Source organism: Wasmannia auropunctata, unplaced genomic scaffold (genome assembly GCF_000956235.1).
Source record: "Wasmannia auropunctata unplaced genomic scaffold, wasmannia.A_1.0 LD336071.1, whole genome shotgun sequence".
In the NCBI taxonomy this organism is placed as follows: domain Eukaryota; kingdom Metazoa; phylum Arthropoda; class Insecta; order Hymenoptera; family Formicidae; genus Wasmannia; species Wasmannia auropunctata.
Genome location: NW_012026819.1, coordinates 1344168 through 1367073, shown reverse-complemented (window position 1 = coordinate 1367073; position 22906 = coordinate 1344168). Strand labels below are relative to the sequence as shown.

General features: G+C 33.8%; 3 protein-coding genes across 4 annotated transcripts in view; 1 reads left to right on the top strand and 2 right to left on the bottom strand.

Annotated features, from left to right (window-relative positions):
* The window catches only part of LOC105449902 (endoplasmic reticulum aminopeptidase 1-like), a 16299-nt gene extending 7602 nt beyond the window's left edge, over window positions 1-8697 (bottom strand). The window contains exons 1-4 of one of the 2 annotated variants that reach the window (XM_011689360.1): window positions 8203-8697; window positions 5431-6437; window positions 487-642; window positions 301-380 (exon numbers count right to left, since the gene is read on the bottom strand). In XM_011689360.1, coding sequence (XP_011687662.1) covers window positions 301-380; window positions 487-642; window positions 5431-5581 — 387 coding nt within the window. In that variant the 5' untranslated portion in view covers window positions 5582-6437; window positions 8203-8697. Of the gene's footprint in view, window positions 1-300; window positions 381-486; window positions 643-2238; window positions 2661-5430; window positions 6438-8202 lie in introns of those variants that run through there. The other variant, XM_011689361.1, reaches the window with a different exon arrangement.
* Window positions 8698-9903: 1206 nt separating this feature from the next.
* On the top strand, window positions 9904-10724 carry LOC105449898 (high affinity copper uptake protein 1). Its single transcript, XM_011689352.1, has 5 exons — window positions 9904-9983; window positions 10069-10202; window positions 10269-10328; window positions 10398-10582; window positions 10649-10724. Exons 1-5 carry the CDS (start codon window positions 9975-9977, stop codon window positions 10660-10662), a joined length of 402 nt encoding a protein of 133 aa, XP_011687654.1. The 5' UTR covers window positions 9904-9974; the 3' UTR covers window positions 10663-10724.
* Window positions 10725-22198: 11474 nt separating this feature from the next.
* Window positions 22199-22906, bottom strand: part of LOC105449897 (multiple epidermal growth factor-like domains protein 10) — a 3991-nt gene continuing 3283 nt past the window's right edge. The window contains exon 12 of the mRNA XM_011689351.1: window positions 22199-22282. Coding sequence (XP_011687653.1) covers window positions 22281-22282 — 2 coding nt within the window. The 3' untranslated portion in view covers window positions 22199-22280. The remainder of the gene's footprint in view (window positions 22283-22906) is intronic.

The following is a 22906-nucleotide window of genomic DNA, read 5'->3' as shown; positions in this document are numbered from 1 at the left end:
ATATATATATATACACACACATATGTATATATATTAATGTAATGTATATATACATATGTATATATATATTAACATTATTTTAATTAAAAATATTTTAAATCGAATTTTGAATTTCTACTTTCTTCACAGGTAAATAGATTTTTAAATATTTTATGATTTTTATGAAAAAATGTAAATTTATACAGTTCAATAAATCAAATAGAGTAATTTTTTAAAAGTAAACAAGATGTATGTAATTTTTTGTTTTTTTAAATGTTATTAACATTAATAAGATTTTTACATGCATTCAAATGTACGTACCTCTCCATTCTCCATCCGAGGCACGGCGTCCATTTCATCGGCCATGATCTTACTCGCGTCTTCTTCAGAACAAACGCAGCCTAAAAAGAGAAAGACATATGATTAAATATACGAAATAAACCATGACAAATGCGATTTTTATGCAGAAACGCCTGTTCAAAATGGAAAAGTTTGACATTTAAATACCATTTCGCAAAGGTGCCAAGGCGATGATAAGTGATGTAATGAGAAGTACCATGCAGCAGATACAAAGTACGCAGTAAGTCTTCCTCTCAGAACATCTAACGACTTCATTTGCGCGCTCGTAAAAGTTACGTCTGTGCAATCCTGCGCTGCTGTCTCCTAAAACAAGAATTTCCTGTAGAAGGATTTGCTCCAATATCACGTGACGTTGTATAAATTTTGTTATAAATTTCGTAATTGTTCCGTAATTTATAGCTAATTAGTGTAATTAATTTCAACTGGTTATGTAAATTCTATGAATAGCTATTAATAAATAATCCAATCAAATTTCTTTCTTTATCAGCTTTAGCTTTACTTCATTTCCGAAACAAATCGAGATAACAAATTTATATAATCACAAAATATAGATAAATAATTTTAAATATAGATATACATATATATTTCTAATTTTTAATTATTTTGTACATATAAAAGATAATTTTCCATCTTATAAAAATATACAAAAAATATGTTTTTATTTGCGTATTATTTGGCTTGATTTATAGATTATATTTAAAATTATTAATTTAATATTTTGATGCGTGTTTAATAAAAACTTTGCTTTTCTTATAATTATACTCTTTATTTGGATTTTGGACTGCTGCACAACTATGCAGAATATCTAATGCGCTTGCCTTATGCAAAAAATGGAATGATAACATTTTTACTTCGAGTGATACAGTTTTTAAGCTTTGGATTTTTATTTATATTTAAGGCGACTAAATAAGTGTTCAATTCCTATATCTTTATTAAAAGTTAATAGAATTTAATAAATTTAAGGAAAATATATTATAATTTATTAAATTGATAGACTTTTGTATACAAATGAGTTGCACATAATTACATTGCAACAGAATAGAAAAAGAATATATTTATTTTTGCAACATTTAAATTTAGAATAATTCTTTTAAAAAATTTGATTTTGAAAAAAATTGAAATTTTAAAGAATATATTATGTCTCTTAATACATTCTATAATCTGTTCAAAAAATTATATCTTCAATTTAAACGTAATCTTTATTATCTTTATTATCTTTATTATCTTGTAGGTAATACTCTTGCAATTGTGAAAGATATCTTGTGCAAGATATACAAAAAAATTTATTTTAATACTAAATTTTTCTTAAAGATTTCTACGACGTTGATGCATTAATTTTAGTTTATTTAAGATATTAAAATTTATAATTTCAAAAAAAATTAAATAAAATCTGTAAATCTATAAATGTATAAGTCTTAGAAATAAACAATTTGTATAATTTACATGACATTTGTAACATATATAATTTGCAACAAAATATGTTTTACAAATATATTTCGTTATACAATCGCGTGCATATATAGATGCATGCGCGCAATGAAATCATCGAACAACATTATCAACTCGTCAACGTATCTATTTCCGCTGTCAATAACGAAACCTTAATAACAAAAGCCGTCAGTAGGTGATTGCGATACAAGCGCGTGGGCGAGAACAAAGTGTGCACGCTTTAATTCGAAAGATCGGAGGAAGCTTTCGTTTTATTGATCGCATACACGTGCTTCATAGTCTATTCGCAGCTCGCGAAAGGGCTGTAAGTGGGCCATCTGACCGAGCCGTTCTTATGGAAAAGAAATTGTTTAGGTACAGCAGACGCGTATCGTGTCGAAGAGAACGCGTCGGTGGCACGCGATCGTATTCTTATCCCTAACCAGCCACCTGCAGATAGGGAGATCTCACCTGTCAGAAAAGCAACATCGTCGACATCCTGCTCGCTCATCGCGAACCGATTCGGCGGCGGTCTCCGATGAACGAGTTCTTTTACCTGACCGTCTTTCGAGGCATAGGCGACTTTTATGAGCGGCTCTCTCTGTTCAGCCAGTATTTGCGCGGACGCCTGATCGTCGCCTCGTAGCTTCTCCCTTGACCGAACTTTCGCCACTGTACCGTTGTCTCAAGATTGAAGTCTCAACGAGAGAGAATTTCGACTTCGGTAGACGGCGTTTGGAATTTAATTTACCGCGAAGCCGGCTCGCGTGTGCCGGCGCGGTCATTCGAGCCGTATCAATTACTATCGGCTCGAGACTTTCTATATCATTCGCTGCACGCAAATGCAGCAATGTGGCCGGACTAGATTGCGTCTTTTTCTTTTTTTAGACGTTCGAGTAGGCCACGGTCGGCAATCTTAATCCTCTCAATCGATAGCAAGCATGAGATACGAACGCGTGGGATCCAGCGAGCAACACCAGCGGAACCATACACGAGCGGCGACGCGCGAACGGTCGGCGTCACTCAATCGGCGTGAACGCGCTGACTCGTGCGTAACGCGGGCGCACCGAGCACAACCGGGACCCGGACTTTGTGCAACACCACCACCGCCTGCAGCACGACCGCGATCGACCCTGCCGCGAGGAACCGCGAGCTTATGAAACTCAAGCCGAATAGCCCGACGCCGTCGGCGTGTCTATAGCGCGCGGCATCCCCTTGACATTTCATTGGCATTAAAGGTGTGGGATATAGCTACTGCGGAGTTAGGCAGAAATGGCGGCTTTCCAAACCCCCTGGTGGCGGACTGCTTTACGGGGGTGGTTTTGCCGGTCCTCGTCAGTTGGGGGTGGTTGGCATTACGGTGGCGCCATCCCTGATCCATGCTTTGCAACCCCTCCGTTGGTGGCCCATCATGATATTGGTCTCTCAGCCGCGAGAGCAGTCAACCGGACAATGCAGGGGATTTATGACTTTTCACTTCGGCTTGTTTAATATTACAAAGCTGCATCGACCCGACGCGACGATGACTTTAACGTCACACTTTTTTTTATCGTTTATACTTAATTAGTAAACTATTCTTACTTTGATTGACAAAAGCAATACAAAAATTTAATTAATATTTGAATAAAGAAATACATCTGAAAGCATGATATAAAAATTTTGGTTCTCGGGGCAAGATACTATTGCCTATCACTTCTTTTTATTTCTTTGTTCCATTAAAATAAGAATTTTGAAAAAAATTAATAGAACAGTTTGATTTTATTATATAGGTATCAAATATTTATAATTCTGCAAGAGCTTTTTTTTATAGATTTTTGCCAAAATTGAAAAAGAAAGATATCTATATGTTCCCCTTATCCCCAGATATTTATGACATATATAATAGTTTTACTAATTCTGTGAGAATTTACATTTAAATTCACATCTTGTTAAAACTTTTTAATTTTCAGTCAGTTATAACTCAAAAATTATTAATATTACAATTTCTAAATCGTGAAAATTATTTCTTAAATTTTATTATACATTATATAATAATACATAAACTAATTTAATATTTTACTTATATATAAATTTAGTTAATTTTTCTTATTTTTTATATAACAATAAATGATAAAACTCTGCAGTGTAGAATATCATTTCCAGTGTATAGAAAGCAAATGTATACAATAGCTGTGTGCCACATGAGATGTGACCCTTTTGAGATCAGAATCGCTGACGAATTGTGCGAATGGATCAGTTTATTCGAGGGGTACCATATCGATTTTCTTTTCTCCATGCAGCCCCTCTGATAATCACATTACGTTCATTTACGAAATAACATTCGTGCTTCTATTGAAGGAGAAAGCTTTTTCTGACGAACTATGTTGCGATTTATTCAGCAGATATTTATATTAAAATATTAAATAAAAAGTTATACGTCTTTAAAAAAGATATAACTAAGCAATGTAATTTTTATTAACATAAAATAAATTTATTTTTAACAAAGACACAAACAAAAATATTTGTCGAAAATTTAATTTTAGACAAAACCATAATTATATACTTTTATAAATTAAATTTTAGAGAAAAGCGTTTCTCTCTCTCTCTCTCTCTCTCTCTCTCTCTCTCTCTCTCTCTCTCCAAGAATACATTCGCGAAATTATCTGTGAATTGACACAGTTTAATAGTTAATAATGCATTGACTAATTTTGATATTGACGAATATAGACAGAAAAGGAATGTTTATAAATGGCTGAACTTTTGAACTTGTGACCTTTAACATTTTGTCCTCGCTGTTACAGCGAGACTCCCTCGACTGCGAAAAAGGGAGGCGTTGTGTAACATAAGTTATTTAGATATTTCGTGGTCGCAGCGAATCTCGCGCTGCTTCAAAATATATGTCGTATCTGGTCAAACGGATTCCGACTCTGGGCGAAACGCATTGAAACATTCATGCGCTTCCGGCTGCAATATGTTCGCCCAAGTTACGTGTCCCGTAAGGATCGGCTGGCATCAGTGTTATAAACGTCAACCTTTTTCCTCCGGTCAGTTTAGTTTCGGGACACGTACTGTTAGTTTCCGATAATCGGCTGAACACGCGGACGCGATAAATAAGGGAAGAAATTGAGATGTATTAAACTACTATATGAAGTTTCGTAAATTCGAAAGCCTTCTTCCGCCTGAGGTTATAACTATCTTTAGATTTTCTAAAGTTGGATTTGCATCGCGCGAGCAAGTCACGAAGGGCAACAATGTGCAAATTTCGAATGTATGCCAATCTATGTGGTCACGCGAGAATCGAGAGAGCTTTATCTGAACATCTATACCTGAGCTGCATTCCCGTTTAGATGGAATTTATTAAATTTGAATAACACGAAGAGTTATCCGAGTGGAACACAATTTAAGTAAATACCCCAAATATCTTACGATCTAAATTCCGTAATCAATAAAGACGCGCGCGTACATTGACTTTCATCTGAAATAGTTTCGCGCAAGAACTACGCAGCCAATCAATAAAATTTATTGTACGTTTTTTTACTTGTCTTTCCGTTAAAAATTACTTCCTTATTAATTATATCACATTCCATATTCTTCTTTTTTGCATAATGCAATTCACATAAGTATATCTAGCATATATTTTGCAAGGCAAGATAAAAATTTAATGTAACAAAATGTTACACGTACCTGAATCGCACGTCTTTCTTGCGGCATGTCTTAACGGTGCCTTCGCGTCTATTTCCGCAGGGTCGGTAGATTCATTGCGCCTCGGCGTCCTAGACAAAGGCTCCAATTGAATATTCTCGCTGCTATCCTTGCCTGGACTTCCTTTCGGCATTTTACTTCCGCTTTTCTATTTTCTCGTCTACCCCGGCCGACCTCTTTTACTCGGCAAAGTCGGAGTTACGCGCGAAAGAAAGTTTCCCCTTTGTTTTCGAAGTGCTTTTGTTTGTCGGGTGACATGCTTCGAGTTTGTTGCTGATTGGCGTCTCGCTAATTATCGCTATACTCTATATCGTACATTTGAAAAATAAACGTCGGAGCCATAGACCTTCTGCCATCTTTAGACATTCCCCGTCTCACGATGGTATCGATCGAGCCCTTTTCCTATATTGAACGTAATGTTCATGTCGAAAATTATATCGAGCTACTCTCTCTCAGTAGTCGTGACTCGGTTAAGTTTTCTTACGTCGGCATAGCACACTCGTACATGCACAAGTATTTTATGTCGATAGCATTGGTCCCGATATTACGATATGTTGCGTTTACCGGCATGAACGTTCAGCTTTATTTCGGCGCAGTAAAAGGTCTCGTGTAAAAATGGTCGACAAACGTGATCCGCGTTTCGAACCTGTCTTCTTTGAGGTATTGCACATCGATTAATAAAAAATTAATAGCATTTTAGTACTTTCTTCGTATATGATGTTGATTTTCAAAAAGTAGAAAGCTATAGATACACTCTGACGTTGCTATTCGAAGGTTTTATCCCTTTTTTTTCTTTCTATGAATCGAACATACGTGTCTTTGTGTAAAGCGAGATTGAATAATTACAAGTTAAAGAAGCTCACGATGAGAGATGTACTTCTACAAATTATAGACATCAGTCTTCTATTCCATGTCGTTGATAAACTTTAAATATGACGATATGTTTTTCTTTGCCAAAAGTCACTGGACGTCCAATCAATTTACATAATCTGCAACATAATTGAGTATTGTGCGTGATTATAATTTCTTTAGTCATTAAATGTAATAAGATTGTGGTTACGCAGATAATAATAGGGATAGAGTTATTCTCGTCAAGCTTCACTGTTGGATCAATACTTTCAGAATGAACATCTATTCATAATAAAAGAGCCAGATGTGATAGAAAGAAAATTTATAATAAAACATTTTACAAAGAAGAACTTTTTTCCAACATCGATGAGTTTCGCCTACGTAACATTATTGTGTAATAACACGTTTTAGCGTATATATAATAACTCTCGCATATATGTATATAACATAATTTTATTATGTTAGAATACGCGCGATTTGTTCATTTGTTGACTGCGTTTTTTCTTTGTTTAAATATCGGAGCATAGCTTCCATAATCCGCAGCATTAAAGTGATATTTATATCAAATTTACATGTTTAGCATTTAGTCGCATAATGAGTAAATAACGTGAAACGCAATTATGGCGCTTATTTGCGCGGATATGCATGCAAATGAAGAACGAGATTATGAGAACGAATATTTTGAATTGTCAGTTAGTTATCGTAGATGGATGTACGGCACTGTATCAATGTTCACCTCTACGAGAGGTATAAGAGCAATTATACTCCGACTTACGCCAATCATTATGAACAATGGGTAACGATAATGGCTTTCATCCGACTTGTTAGACGAGCGATCTTTTGATAGGAAATTTTTATGTCTAGAATAATAAATTACATTCTTTATTCTGGAGAGAAGTTAATTATCATAGAGGAAAATGCATTTTGTGAAATGTTACGTTTCATTGTGATAATATTATTCCATTTCTCTAGTATGAATACATTTATAAATTTTTTAATTTAAAATTAAAAAGTTAAACTAATCACTGTACATTATGTTAAACGAAATTAAATCTTAATATTTAATACATTAATTTATTCTTAACATTGATTAATATTTTCAACTAATAGAATATTTAAGAAATATTACTGAAATATGTTGTTTATAATACATTGCCTATAATAATTGAATGTAAATAAATTTTTACTTATATAGTATCTTATAAATATAATTGAATGTGAATAAATTTTTACTTATATAGTATTTTATTAATATTAATAAATATAAACATCTTATATATATATATCTTTATAAAATATATCTATTACGTATTAATTCATAATATTCTCTCTTTCTCTTTCTTTCATTATCTTTTATAATAAAACCTACATCACATTTAATAAATATCTTATTTACATTTTGTTTATTTTTTGTTACAAAATTTAATAGAAATGAAACAAATTAATTATGGACAAAGATCTATTTCGTGACACTTAATAAAAACGAGAAAATTAGAAGGAATAAATTAATGCCGAATTATTATACAATTTTTATTTCAATTTTATTGGATGCTGAGTACGCAAATACACACCTCTACGTACGTATATGCATGTACGTAAAACATGCAATATACACAGTACCTCGTGACAGAACATTGACCCTACTCAATCATTTGATGAGAGACACAGCTGAATGAAAATGCTAATAAGCGAATTGCTGATATTTAGTATGAATAAGGGAGAAATGCAAGCAATATTCGGAGTCTACGATAACATTTCACTTATTGATCAGTTATTCTATCGTATCTGTACAATTATTGTGTTCACGTAACATATATCGCAGTTTTATGTTTATCTCGCGTGCAATTATGATTAAGCGACAATCAGACATCGACAATAACATCGAATCAGAAAGAAAATACTCACATTTCTCTGATTGCATTCAACATTGATCAGCAATATATACACGGCATTCGTGTTCTTAAGAGGATAACCCTCGCCGTCGATCGCAGCTAATCACGGACGGGTCGCTAATCGCGCATCCTTCATCGACAAACGCAGTTCTCCTTCACTCGCGGTCCAGCCGTTCTCTCCTTTCTCGTCTGCACATTTTTAGCACTTCGTGGCAGTTCGCAGGGGTGCGCGAATAAATAATTCGTTAAACTCGCAATCGCCGCATCGTCGGAACTGGAGTTTCACCACGACAGCTCGGTAAGGACGGCCGTGCCGCTCACGGTCATCCCCGGAGGGGTTGCGTCGCGGCGCTCCGTGCGCGATTTGTCCCTCGTTGCATCAACGAGACACCTGCATCCGACGCGCATTGCCGTAGCCGCCGACGACGACGATCCGCAGGTCGTGCACGGCGAGCCGGGGTTTTCCTCGGCGTGAGGCTGACGATGCAAACGGCCGCACGGTGAGAATGGCACTGAGTTGAAGCGCTTTGAGGATTGAGAGCGTGGCTGAATTTCCGGAGGGAGGCGCGCCGGTCAGGATCAGCCACAGGTTGCGCCCGTCTCGTTCACGCAGGCCAGGCATCTTGGCTGATCGTCGGGCGGCAAGGGTGGTAGTGGTGGCGTATGCACCCCAACGAGGGAGAAAGTTGGCGAGAAAGAGGGAGAGAAACGAGAGAAATCGATTTACTTAACATCTAGGACTCTTTGGCCCTTTCACAATTGTGAGCCGGGATTTGGCTTGCCGACGATCGCGACTATATTTTATATAGTCGCGACCGAGTTCGCAAGCTGATTTCGCCCAACGTGTGTGGACGAGCAATACCACGGACCTTGCCACACAATTGCGTTCCAATTGCGCAAAATATTGCAATATGTGTGTTATTTTCAAGCAGTTTTTTACGGTCATCTTAGCCTAGGTTTTTATACATGTGATTCCTGCGAAATTCTTTTTGTGAAATAATTTTTATGATATTTCTGTTAAATTTACTTTATTAACTACCAGTATTTTTTAAATAAAGGCGCTCTTCATGATGGTGCTTGTCATCTTCGTTTTTATCTGTTTTCTTTAAGTCAGTAACTACACAGTACACACCTGGTGACGTCGTATACATTTTAAGGCTTCTACAGAACGTAGGAAAGCTGATATAAAAATAAAATATTTGTATTTTGTGGATATATGGAACTTTTACGATTTCTTCCGAGATATTACAATCCTTCTCTTATGCAAGAGAAAAGAAAAAAGGCGTTAGTTATGTAACACGCTATTATTAGATATGGTGTAAACAACTTTTTGCGCTCTCTGTAAAGTTAAATATAATCTGTGAACAATTTAAAAAGTATAACTTAATGTTCTCTCGATAGATTTTTAGTATTTCTATTACAATAATTACACAAAATTATTTATTCTATAGTAGTCAATTAGAAACTGTTTTAAAATTTAGTAATAAATGTTTAAACTAAATTTAATTTCAAATTAGGAGTAGAAATAAAATGATGAAATAATATGTATTATATTAAATAGTTTTTTAAACTGATTTTAACCTAATGCAAAAATTTTAAGTTCTGATTTTGAATTCGAACTTCTCACGTGTGTATAAGTATGGTATAAGTACAGATATATGAGATAAGATATCTTTGATAAAGATTACAGCTGTATAACGTATGACAAAAATTTCTTTCACGTTGATATCATAAAGCACGCACTGTCTTTTACGAAAGTATCTACCGGTAATATCTTAAGACAAGATGCACGGAGTAAGTGTTGGTGACGCAATCTAAGTCAACCCTTTTCTCGTTGTGTTTGTAATTATTGTAATTACAACGGTCGCCCACTTTCCAGATGTCATTTCACGGCGGCGTTGCGGAAACTATTCTGTTCCAAGGTTGGCGCATAGATAATGCGCAGGGAATGGTCGGTTCCGTAATCGGCGTCATTCTTCTAACCGCATTGTATGAAGGTCTAAAATCTTATCGGTGAGTAAATATTAAAACGCGTAAATCGTGTGAGGGCGATCAGTCACGTACATCCGTGTATTACAGTGAGTATCTCTTCGCGCACACGACGTTCCTCAGGAAGAACCAGCAGAAGAAATCGAGAAAGTACGTGTGAATGTTACTTACGATTTCTGTGAAGTGTCTATAATTTTACAACGCTATTTATTATTACAGTGCATTGTTGTTTTCCGGAGTGCATTTCCTTCAAACGTTTCTGCAAGTGATTCAAGTGGTGCTCGGCTATTTTCTCATGTTTATTTTTATGACGTACAACTATTGGCTTTGCATTGCTATAGGAGTTGGAACAGCTCTCGGATATTGGTTATTCTCATGGGATAAAACTAATAATGATAATACAGATTGTTGTTCGTAACAGTAACAAAAAGTGTATTGTATAGTATGTAAAACTAATAATGATAATACAGATTGTTGTTCGTAACAGTAACAAAAAGTGTATATACGATTTTTGAAATATTGAATTAATAATATTTCAATCATTTATAAGATGCATTAATTAACTATATATTTATTTTATTAAAATAATCGGTTAATAACGTGTATTAATAATAGTGTAATAATATTCTGCTATATTTGTATGTATGTATGCCTGTACAAATACTTTTATTAGTCAATATAGTAATTTTTTATTCAGTCAGAAAACGTAACAGCATCTCGCGTCAAATATATTTACATAGCAACAAACGTTAGAAATTAATTATTTATATCTGAATCAAACAAGTTCCGAATTAATAATTTAACTTATATTTCTGTACTTTAATCTTTCCGTTTTATATTCTCAGAAAATTCACAGTTCCCAAGAAATATTATCTAATCTAATCTGATTTATGAAACAGCCACTTTCATTTATTTTATTACTAGTGTAGGTGGTTCGTTTATCAGACAAGCAGACGTAAGTCAATTCGTTGATGTCGCATATTTCATCACTTGCCGAATAACATAAGAATATTTGACACGGTGGCGATGGCGGACAATCGGAATAGCGCACCAAATTGTCGTGCGAAATTGAATGAGTATCAATTTAAATCAGTCCGTCATATCATTTTTGGATGGAACAGATTCAATTCCATATCGTGGTTGTTGCTTTTATTGCTCTTCTGCATTTGGTGCATAACATTCTTCTGTGCCTACAAACCGAAACCGGAAGAAGATGAACATCATCACTGAAGCAAAGAATGGAGAAAGAAAATACTTATTATTGTAAAATGGAAAAATGTAAGTATTTAAATTATACTTCTATTATTTAATAAAAAACTATTATTTGCAATAATTAATAGCTGTAAATGCAGGTGACAAAATTGACATTTTTTCTCATATTAATTTGTCTAAAGTCACTTGCTTTTTTCAATCACAATCACAGTTTACTTGCTCTTTTCAATCAATTTTTATTAATCTGATGCGATAGAAGCAAACAATGAAACTCACATTATCAATATGATATACGTAATTCAAGAATATGACTAATAAATTAATTTTATCTATTGATTTATATTTTAGGTAACTCCACAGAAATATCAAGGCAGAACTCAAATTTTTAAAAATTCAATATAAAATTCAATATAAAATTTAATAAATATTTAAACTAACAATTTATTAAATTTTGTCTTAAATAATAAATTAATAAAAACATTTTTTTAAATACTTTTTGCAAAAACCATTGATTATAAAATATATTATGGCTTTGTACATTTGCAATTCAAAATGTAAAAATAAAACTTTTGTCATTTCAATTAATATGTCTATATATATGCTCTTCCGTTAGTATTAGTGTTACGTATATTTTTTAAAACATACTTTTAAATTTCAAAATATTTTAATGTAGCACTGTGTAAAATCTGTAAAAAATTTTTCACATATGAAAGAGAAGAATCTATTAACGTTTCTAAGTTTATTTAATCTTTTTAGACAACAAGAATACTACAACAATAAAGAATGTTTCGTCAAAATCATGTTATTGAAAACATTGCAAATAGCATAACAGATAAATATGGCCCTTAAAGTGTTGAATTGCGAATGGTAATCGTTTCAACAAAAGTAAAATGTGGTCATATAAGAAATTTTAATGTTACTATAGACAATGCTGTAATGTAAAAAAAATTTCAAAAGAAATTGATTAAAGAGATTTTTAATTATTCTTTTTAAATTATATTATATTTAAATTTTAAATTTTAAATATCAACGAAAAATAATATTTGTAATAATATAATAGTTAAAAAATATAAACAAATATTAACTAAATTTTATTATTAATTTTTTGTGTTTCATATTATTATTTAAAAACGACCAGCACTTCTCGTGTTCGTTTAGGACCTTTCTTTTCTATCCTGAAAGCACGAGAAATTACATTTGGGAATTGCAAGTCCCAAAAGAAATGCTGTAGCCTACGTCCAACCTGTTTGAAACGTGCACGATCACATCGGAAATAGATGACAATGTGTTTGATATGGGGAAAATACGATATTAGGATAAAGCAATTTACACGAGCTCTTTCTTTGCAAATATATAAATAATATTTCAGTCATGTTTATATCTGAAAAATAATAAAAAAAAAAAATTAAATATGTATTGCAATAATAATATTCAAAATATACATATAAATTTATTACATTGTCTAAAGATATGTTAACAAATACGTGAGAAAATGTTTTTATTATTAATAAGAATCATTTTTAATAACTTTTTTTAATAACACGTACTATAAATATCAAATTCTAAATTTTCTCCAGTATACATACTGGATTTAATGTATGCAGCTATAATGTATAGAGCGTGTCAAGCAATAAATGCACAGAACATGTGTCACCGTGCAATTTATACAAAGCAACGTCATGATTGAATGTCTCGGTGCAGACAGCTAGCATGATATAAGAACGATGTTTCTGAACATCGTTCATGTATGTACATTGAGGATCGCAGCTCGTTAATCTCCTTTATCGCGATACTCGTTGCTTTACGAACAAATGAAGTGATAACCGAAATAGCTGCAAGCTAAAAACATCCATGGCACTTTCGGCGATCGATCTCACGCGGGGTTTTATTGTTTTCAAAATTACATTGGATTTCTGATTTAAAAGCTACATCTCTTTATCCTGGAGATGCGACACTTTTTTCTCTTTTCCGACATTCGCTTTTCCTGCAACCAGTAGCCTTGGGCGGCCTTTGTGCATTAAGCCCTTCGAACCCAATAATCCATGCAGATTGCAGCTCAGCGAGTCGGGGATTTTTCTTTTTTCATTGCTCCTCTCCCGTTTCCGTTTGTCTGGCTTTTTTCTATTCCCGATCGTTTATACAATGCCGTTCTTATTTTTCGAAAGCGCAATAATAACGAACGTAGACTATCATTCACGTATGATCTTTCAACGACGCACATGCATGTCAAACTGTCATGGATGATAGACGGCCGTTTACCAATAAAATTACCTCCGACTGGGTGTACGAAGGACATGTTTTGCCCGTCAAATTAACGTTTCAGCCGATAGTACTCGTTTGCATTAATAGTGAACCTAAATTTGATTCTGTTTTTTTAAAAAAAGGGTTCAGTGATGTTTTTTCGATGTGATTTATGTGCATTTATACGTCGTAAATTTATTACAATTTTTTGCAAGAATAAATAAACAAATGTATAGAAATATATATAAATAAATAAAAACTAAAATATTACACAGATTTTAGTAGCATAAAGTAATAAAACGGCTTTTCAATAATGCGACATACACATAAAATGAATCACTGTCGGTTGAGATGATAAAGAAATATATTAGCGAATCAAATATTTATTTAGGAATGCTTGTTTATTTAAATATTATGAATAAATAAAAGAACTTTGTTGTATGGTTTTGATTATTGCCTCTGGATATTTATCTCTTGATTATTGCTACATATAAAACAACGTTGTCTTAAGAGAAGTCTATCGAGAAATGAAAGTCACGTGTTCAACCCAGAAATTAAGGAAAATCTAAATAATAAAAGTTTAAAGTTTTTCATACTTGCAAAATTTTAAATTAAAATGTATGCGTTTTTATATAAACTATATTAGATGTATTTTTTATTTGATTAATATTGATGTATAATTAATGTATGTTAAGTTGCGCACGTATTAGCGTTAGAGTTGAGACCCCTCGCGGTACGTAAGATCGGCATAAGCATGCCGCTACAATCGGTTAATGCTCCGGTTTTCGGCGATCTCGCGTTTGACGTGAGAGTCTGGAGCTAACGTTCGTAGGAGCAGGTGTCATTCCCGCTCTCTCTGTATCGTGATTCCAGGTATATCTAATAAATACGTTATAGTTATATATAATACAAGTACTTGTGCCTGCCCTTATCATCGTCTTCTTATCCACTCAATATACAACAAATATGTTTAGTATACGTCACTAACGCTCCTTGAATATTTTCTGATAAGACGAACAAAGAGCTTATTGAATTGAATTTGTCATGTCTCATTTTTAATACAGATAAATAATACAGATAATCTGCTTGATAAAATTTGCTCTGTCTAATACTTTCATTTTTATCTCTAAATATATATTATATACGCAATTATTTAATAATAAGAAATATAAATTTGTGCATTCTCATAAGTATTGGATATAATAGATATTAGGTATTCTATAACAGAAACTGTGATGTATTAAAAAAATTATAATTTTTAATTGTGTAATTTTAAATCTTTAAGGAAACACGTAATATGTATTTGTAAGCAAAATATATATTTTATCTACGTCTTTTGCATTGAGTTCTTTTCAAAATATAGAATGAAAGTATAAACTGGATAGATAATCATAGAGGAATCGTCGTCGAATATCCAGACGCCGCTGAATTACACGCGTGTGCGGCTGATCGATACTGGCGTCGCTAGCTGGTAAACCGTATATTCCTCCTTTACGCATCAACCCCTCAAACGGATCGCGCCCTTCGGTCCCGATTCGCCCTTTGGCTGGGGCTACCCTTGATTAATACGGTAGACGGTACAAAATACTTGCACTCTGTTGCTTAAGTTAAAGCATTTTCGTTGTAGCTCGTAATGAACTAACAGATGAGAATGCATTGCAGTAAAATATGGTGAATATATAATTTCACGTATGGATGTTTTTTTACAATATAATATTATCCTACAAAAAAGATTTATACTATTTATATAATTTAACACGTACTTACTTATTGCAAAAATATATAATTAAGATTACATTAATTTTTTGTATTTTCTATAAGCACTTAAAATATTATAAAATTTAGTTTTAGAAGTATAAATCAATTTAAAAAAATTATTTTCATATATTTTTATATATTTTATATATTATCAGAATAATGCAGCTATGCGTATCATTTATTTCCTGACCTCATTTCTCCATAAATTACATTCAAGAATTTAAAATTTAGATTAAAAAATTTAAGATTTTTAATTTTACATGTATCCTCTCTGTACTTTGACATTTTTCAAACCATGGAAATTTAAATAGCGCGATCGTATATCACATAGATGAATTCAGCGGTAAAATATTGGAAACGCAGAACGGAGTGAGAGAGAGAGAAGAGGGGGGAAAATTCGTTCTCCATCGGGGAGAACTTTCGTGGAACGATTCGTTACTGTCTACAAATTTCCAGACAGATCAGCCTGGATATCAGCAAATGGTAATTGCATTGGTTCCAAGAGACGAGCGTGCATTCGAGTTGCGAGATGGAAAATTTCTGGCCCATGTCCAAATTGGGTACCCTACGTGTTGCATGTTGTAAAGTAAAATGATATGGAAAGTGCAGGAAGTTCCGTACATATGAAAAGGTAGTTTACATATGCAGGGTATGTGCATTATATATATAAGGATATGTTATACTTCAGATGTTACGTGCGGAATTAATATTAAGAAAATATCGAAATAACATATCAGACAAAATTTGTGTAGCAATTAAAATTTTACTTAAAATGAATTAAATTTGTCATATTAGTAAGAAAGTTATTTATGGCTTTAAATTAATAACAAAAATTTATATTTAATAATAATATTATTTGCTTGACTCCTGTAATAAAAACATTTTTTATAAATGAGAATGAATAAATGTAGCTCCATGCATTGAATAAAATGTATTAAATAATTCTGTATAATATTAACATTGTTGAAAACTGTATTTGTAGTACGATTGAATCACCGAAACAGTAGTAAGTTTGTGATACCTTTGGTAGATGGCAATACGAACTTCTTTCTCGCATGTTTTCGTGAAACGTAATGTGCAAATGCAGTGCACCGTGCACGTCGGTAAAACTACGCGATTTTTAAATTGCGTTACGATAATGAATGCGCATATTTATGTCAGCCTTCTTGGAAATATATAACAGCCGTGAACAGCTCTACGTGACTTATTCCGTTGCATTTATATCATTTAAACGCTTAAAAAAATTGGATATTACATACACAATAATAATAATCGCTTGCTTCGAAGACGTTGGAAAACATTTAATCAAGCGGATGCTCATATTTATAATGAGGTCATCGCAAAAAGATAACTCGGCCACAATCGCAAATGACGCTCGCGGCGCCTTATTTCTCCCTCATATCTTTTGTTATGTATAAATTTTTTCATCATAAATAGATGCTAATAAATTCAAAAGGAATGCCGAGCCACGCTGCGTGCTCGGTATACGAAATTCATTTAAATAGCAATTGCTGGCAGCGAACGCCATTTTATGAAACGTAAAAATAAAATGCGCTGCAACCATGTATACATATAAGTATGGGATGCTGTCAGGCATGCGCGTTAAAAAAACACTTATTCCGCAGATACGATCGGGCGTCACATTTTGCGGCAGCCCCGCTGGAATCTGATAAGAAAAGTGCGCAAGTTTAACGAACACTTAAACGTAACCGTTCCTTCCACAACATTCATCTTTTCATATGTAACATCATGTGATATGTTATCAGCGTATTTGAAAAATTTAATTACGAATTCGTCGATATTAATACGTGTAAATGAATTCACGTAGTTCGTAAAAGTTGCGTTTTATAAATCTTATTTCTAATTTTATCGTGTTCGAAAGAAATTAAGTTCCGTAAATTAAATCCTTAGTAAAGGAGTTTGATATAAGAGATTGTGATCGTAATGCATAAAAATATCGGAACGAACTACTTTCTTAATGATATTAGTTAAATAAAAAGTATAGAAGAAAATTACTCTACATTTTCGTTCACGTGTCGCGCGTAGAAGAATTTTGTAACAAAAACATAATTTTTGGGGATTATCGTACAGTCCGATGTCTTCGCCAATAAATGTTTTTCGGGCTTGATCGAGAAGTTCGATCGAAACTGATTTTCTCCCGCTCGCGATGGATCGTTGCGTAGCCTCGCGTCGGCCGTCGCGCGCGACCTTGGCCTCCGTCAGCACCATATAACGCATGACACATAAGGGCGGGTAATGTCGGACACGCGATCCGGTATGTATACGCGGGTCGCAAGAAAATCGCTGCGACACAAACCACGACGCGCGTTCCGCGTTACCGTCTTACGGACGCGCGGCTGTGAGCTGCGCGGAACCGCACGCCAAGGATTTATGCTCACCCCCGGACTTGCTCACAGCATGGCGGCCGCAAATTGCACTTAGCTCTTTGCATTCCACAGCGCTGACGTCTTTCTCAACGACGATTTTCGTCACGGGTGCGCGAGACGATATCAGACACGAACTTTCTTACACGGCGTCCTAGATCGGCGCAAGCCGGTGCAAGTCGGCCTGAAATTACGTGAGAGAATTACGTGGTGTGCAGTACGACGGGCCGCAGTATCAGATCTCTCTCTAGCTCTGCCCGTCCGTAATTTTCTTCCTGCATTAGTCCCGGCGACGCGCGTGCATGGGCGAGAACATTTTGCAGCGCAAGAAACGCGAACTTATTAAACCGAACTCGTGACCTCTGCGTCAACCACGCGCTGCGATTTTTTTCCAACTTACAGATGATATCACCTGTAGAGATTGTAATGCTCGGCTACGCCTTTTAACTGTTTTCAACAGAAGTCGCGAGCAAAAGAAATATCACAACCATTCCGTGAATTATAAATTGTAAGCTTTTTGATTTTTACTGAAAAATACATTATACATATTATACTATAATAGGAAAAATCTATTCAAATCTCTTATTGAAGCCGAGACGTATTTCTCGAAAGCAACCTTATTAAAAAGATTTATTTCTAACAATTAAAATTATTGAATATCGTAGTTACTTTAAATAATATTCAAGTATACAACTGTCTTGATAAAATAGTTGTTTATGATACGAAAAATAACGCACAACAAAAGACTCAATTATTATAGTATATTGTGAAAAATAATCGAAGATTGAAAATAAAATGAAGAGTGATATAACTTCAAGTTTTAACTTATCTGTTTGAAGAGCGTGAAGAAATATTATTTATTTCGTTGTTATCATAATGATTAAAGATATAATAATTATTCGCAAAATGCTTTACTTAAATTATTCTTTTGTATAGTTATCTGTAACTGTTAATAATCCGTAAACAATGTAAATTGTTTATGGATATAATTTTCAAGTATAAATCGCGTACGATGGCATCGCGAAGATTCCTAGAAAATCCAAGATAACGAGCTTAACCGCGTGCTGAAACTTGAAATTCCGTGCCTGCGATCTTCGTTGTAGCGTCACTTCCTATCCGCGTGAGCGAGTTCTGACCCATTTTATAAAGAAAGAAGCCAGGTCGAGCCTCTATCGGCTGTCCATCTGGTTGGCGTGTGACCTTTCGCATCCCTTCGTTAGCTTGCGGCGCGAATAAACGAGGGAACGTTTTGGCTGATAGAGAGAAGCATTTGTATACCATATCCGATATCAAATCAGCTTATTCGACGATTTATAAGCGGCTCGATTTCTTGTGATAGATACACTGACGCGATAAGTGTACCGAATACAAAGGCAAAGGGTTTATATCTTTGAACTTTCGTGTTTGTGTCTACGACAATACATTCATTTGCCACACATGCCTAACTCATTTGCCACGTGCTTCCACTGCTACAGTTAACAGATTAATTTTGAATTTTATCTGATTATTGTAAAGAAGGCATTAAGACATGAAATATTACAAAATTATAAATTACAAAAACTTTGTTTAATTATGAATATATGGGAAAATATGTAATTCTATGCTTATAATAAAAATGTTTCTTAAAACTTATTTTGGAATTTTCTATAATATTATATATTGTTAAAAATCTACCAATATTTAAAATATAATTCAAAACTTGTCAAAAAGATATATGCTTAATTAATATATAATATATAAAATTCGATTATATTACCAGTTAATTAGTAACAATATGAAACGGTTTAAAATCATGTTAAAAAACATTTTATATGGCTTTACATCGATTTCGATACCCACTATCTTTGCGCCACTCTACTATGATCGATTAATATTATCTCAGCGTATCAACTTACATAACTAATTGAATTATCCTAGCGTGTGAATGTACTCTTGTATCGCCTTTGGAACAGACAACCTTGCTATTCTATTTTCCACTCAATTGAAATCCACATTCTGCAATCCAATTTTGTGCATGATATTTTCGCTCTGCCGTTCTGCTTCTCGTTATCATTTGAAACCCACAATCTGCTATCCAATTTTGTGCATGACATTTTCGCTTAGCTAACAGCCTTCAAGGCTTTCCATTGTAAGTTGGTATAAATAAAATTAAGATAAGACACAATGTTGAAATGACTTCAAGAGTTAACATTTTGCTTTCAGTAGCTAATATACATAAATTATCTACGAAAAATATGCTAGTTATATGTAGGAAGAATAAAATGTTTATGTTATATATTTCTATAATTAAATCGAGGAAAGAGTAATCTATCTAAATAGTTAATTGTCAAACAAATATTGTGATAAAATCAGTAGTCCATTCCTGCGATCGTTAGAAATAATTTTCCTTAATCTGATTTCGTATCTGCGTTGCATAGCGCAGGTGGTAATTTTGCTTAGTTAGGTCATATAAATGGAGATTGCGCACAAGTGCGGAAGGGTACGAAAGATCACGAGGTTGTTCGCAGAATGCTATTCAAATTGTAATGTCAACAATGCATGCAGTACATAGTTATATGAAATAAAATTCTTCCCTTCTTCAATAAAATGGCAGTAGCCTTCGCTATTATTAATTATAGCATTTCTGACCTGAAAAAAGAACATTTATATATACATATATATATGTATATGCAGAAAATATAGAAAGTGCGAGAAATTAGAATATTTTGTGTAGCACAATTTCGACTAGCTAAACTAACTTCCATCGGGTGACAAAAGCACTATGCTCGTTAGCAATTTGTGGAGAAAACTTGGCCTTTGCTGGTAATTTTGAGATCCTGGATAAGGAACGTTAATATCTGATGTTGTCAATATAACGAGCCCTTGTGAATTGCATAATGTTCCATAATCACGATACTGCACTGAATAGGCACTGAATTAGCTGCAGACGCTGTAGTTCAAGTACACTTGTAAAGGAACAAAAGCTCCGAGACGTAAACTGTACAGTTATGCTGAGCGACTACCCAATGATTTAGTGCTTGCTGACAAACGTAGATGAATCCATAAATTGAGAATGATGCTTAGATTGGGTAAATTACACGCATACTCTATTCGATAGTAATTTTAAAGCGCAACCCAGCTAAGAATACGGTAAAAGCAATATCTGAATAATCGAAATATATCGGAAACACATTTAAAAAGCTCTTAAACTTGCAGTCATTATTTGAAAATCTTAGATATTTCTCTTGGTTTTTAATGTTTTTTGACAAAATTTTCACAGATAATGTGTTGTCACAACAACTTTAGATTTTAATACTAATGTCACATTTTACATTATCCGCTATTCTTATTCTTACTGTCTTTTTAAAAGACTTGAAAAGATCATTATCGCTATACCAACGTGTCTATCGAACATTTATTACATTTTTAAAAGAGATCATTATCGCTAATCCAACATGTTTATATAACACGTGTCTATCTAACTGTAAATCTTTAAAAAGAAATATTTTATTTGCGTCATTTATAATTGAGAAAATTTCAATTCTTTGTTATAGATTAAATAGAAAATAACAAATGAATGTACAATATGTTTATATAAGAGTTTGTAATATCAAACTTTTTTGAATAATATATTAGGTTAGAAACTTAGAACCATTGATTGTTAACAAAGAGAATTAATAAACATTTCTCTTGTAAATAAACTGTTCATTTCTATTTATGACGTGGATACGCGTCTATACGTTACCAATTTGGTAAGAGTTTTACGTCTGGTCGATCGTATAAGGGATATACATATGTATATCTGGGCAGTATGCCTTGACCTCTCTTCTCCCTATTTTATGACGTCACAATGCCTTAAATACATCGACGACGTCATCGAAAGCTTACTTTAAGCGAGCGTTGCTCGCTTAAGTAGAAGCGGTCGTAATGAATACGGCCGACGCGACGCGGCTCGCGTGTCGGCTGTTTGGTCTCCTTATCATGTTCGGCGGAACCTTAAATACGCAATATTTCCTTAATCAATCTCTATCGCCGGAAATAGTGGTATTCAAATCACGCCCTACGTTCCATTTTTCGCCTATCACGCGTAAACGTGGTCTAATCATGTTATATGCATAATAAAAATTAATAATGGACTTGGCTGCCTGGCCATTGCGACCCGAGTAATAGATTAGAAGCAGAATAATATTTTCTGTGTAATCTTCCTTTATTTCTTAAATTTTCATTTTTATTTTACTATATATATACAAATTTCGATGTACATTTACAATATATATATATCTTTGATTTTAACAATAAGAACTATTTATTATATTATCGAAAAGATCTTGACTATTGTTAAATATTCTCCATCAAAGAATATGTGTAAGTAACAATTAGTACAATTAATTCAATTTTACAGAACATTTGTATCTTTTCTTAAATATTTTCTTAAATTTTTATAAATCTAAAATAATTTAGTAGAGAGTACAAAAGGTACGATTAAAAAAAGTCCCATGGATACGACGCTAGTTGCACTACCTGGAATTCCTGGAAAGAAGCACAATTTAATCAATTTGTTATTCAGGTTGGCCTGAATGTGAGTGACAAAATGAGAGGAGGTAAATGACGGTAGAAATAGCTTTCATCAGTCAAACGTTAGCTTTAAAGGCGAAAGCTATTTCTATCGTTCATCGATTCTTATGCGATAACGGAATTTATGACAGTCGTAAATCTATTTTCGAGACTGTGTGTTCGAGAAATAGTAATGTTCGACAGAGCACTGCTTTCCATGAGAACGAGCAAGAGGTTTGTTTCAGATGGACCATGTCGTTGCAGGCACGTCTTATCGATGCTAATCGCAAAAATTACAATACAGCCCTCGAACTGGCGTGCGAATGCGCGACTCGTAATTGCGGGCACATTATTCTGCCACATAAAAGGGTTTTATGCGCGGCCGAGAAAGGTCCTCACCTCGGCACTGCTTTAACGTGGACGGAAATAAAATGCGGCAAAAATTTTCTATTAACTGAATATAATAGCTTAACCGAGTCAAGGCTACTCACCTTTCAAAAAAAATTTTGACTCTTGTGAATGTTTTACACAAACAGTACCATTCAATTTCACGTAGCCCCATATGCATGCGCATTTCCCGTTTCTACAAACTATTCTTTT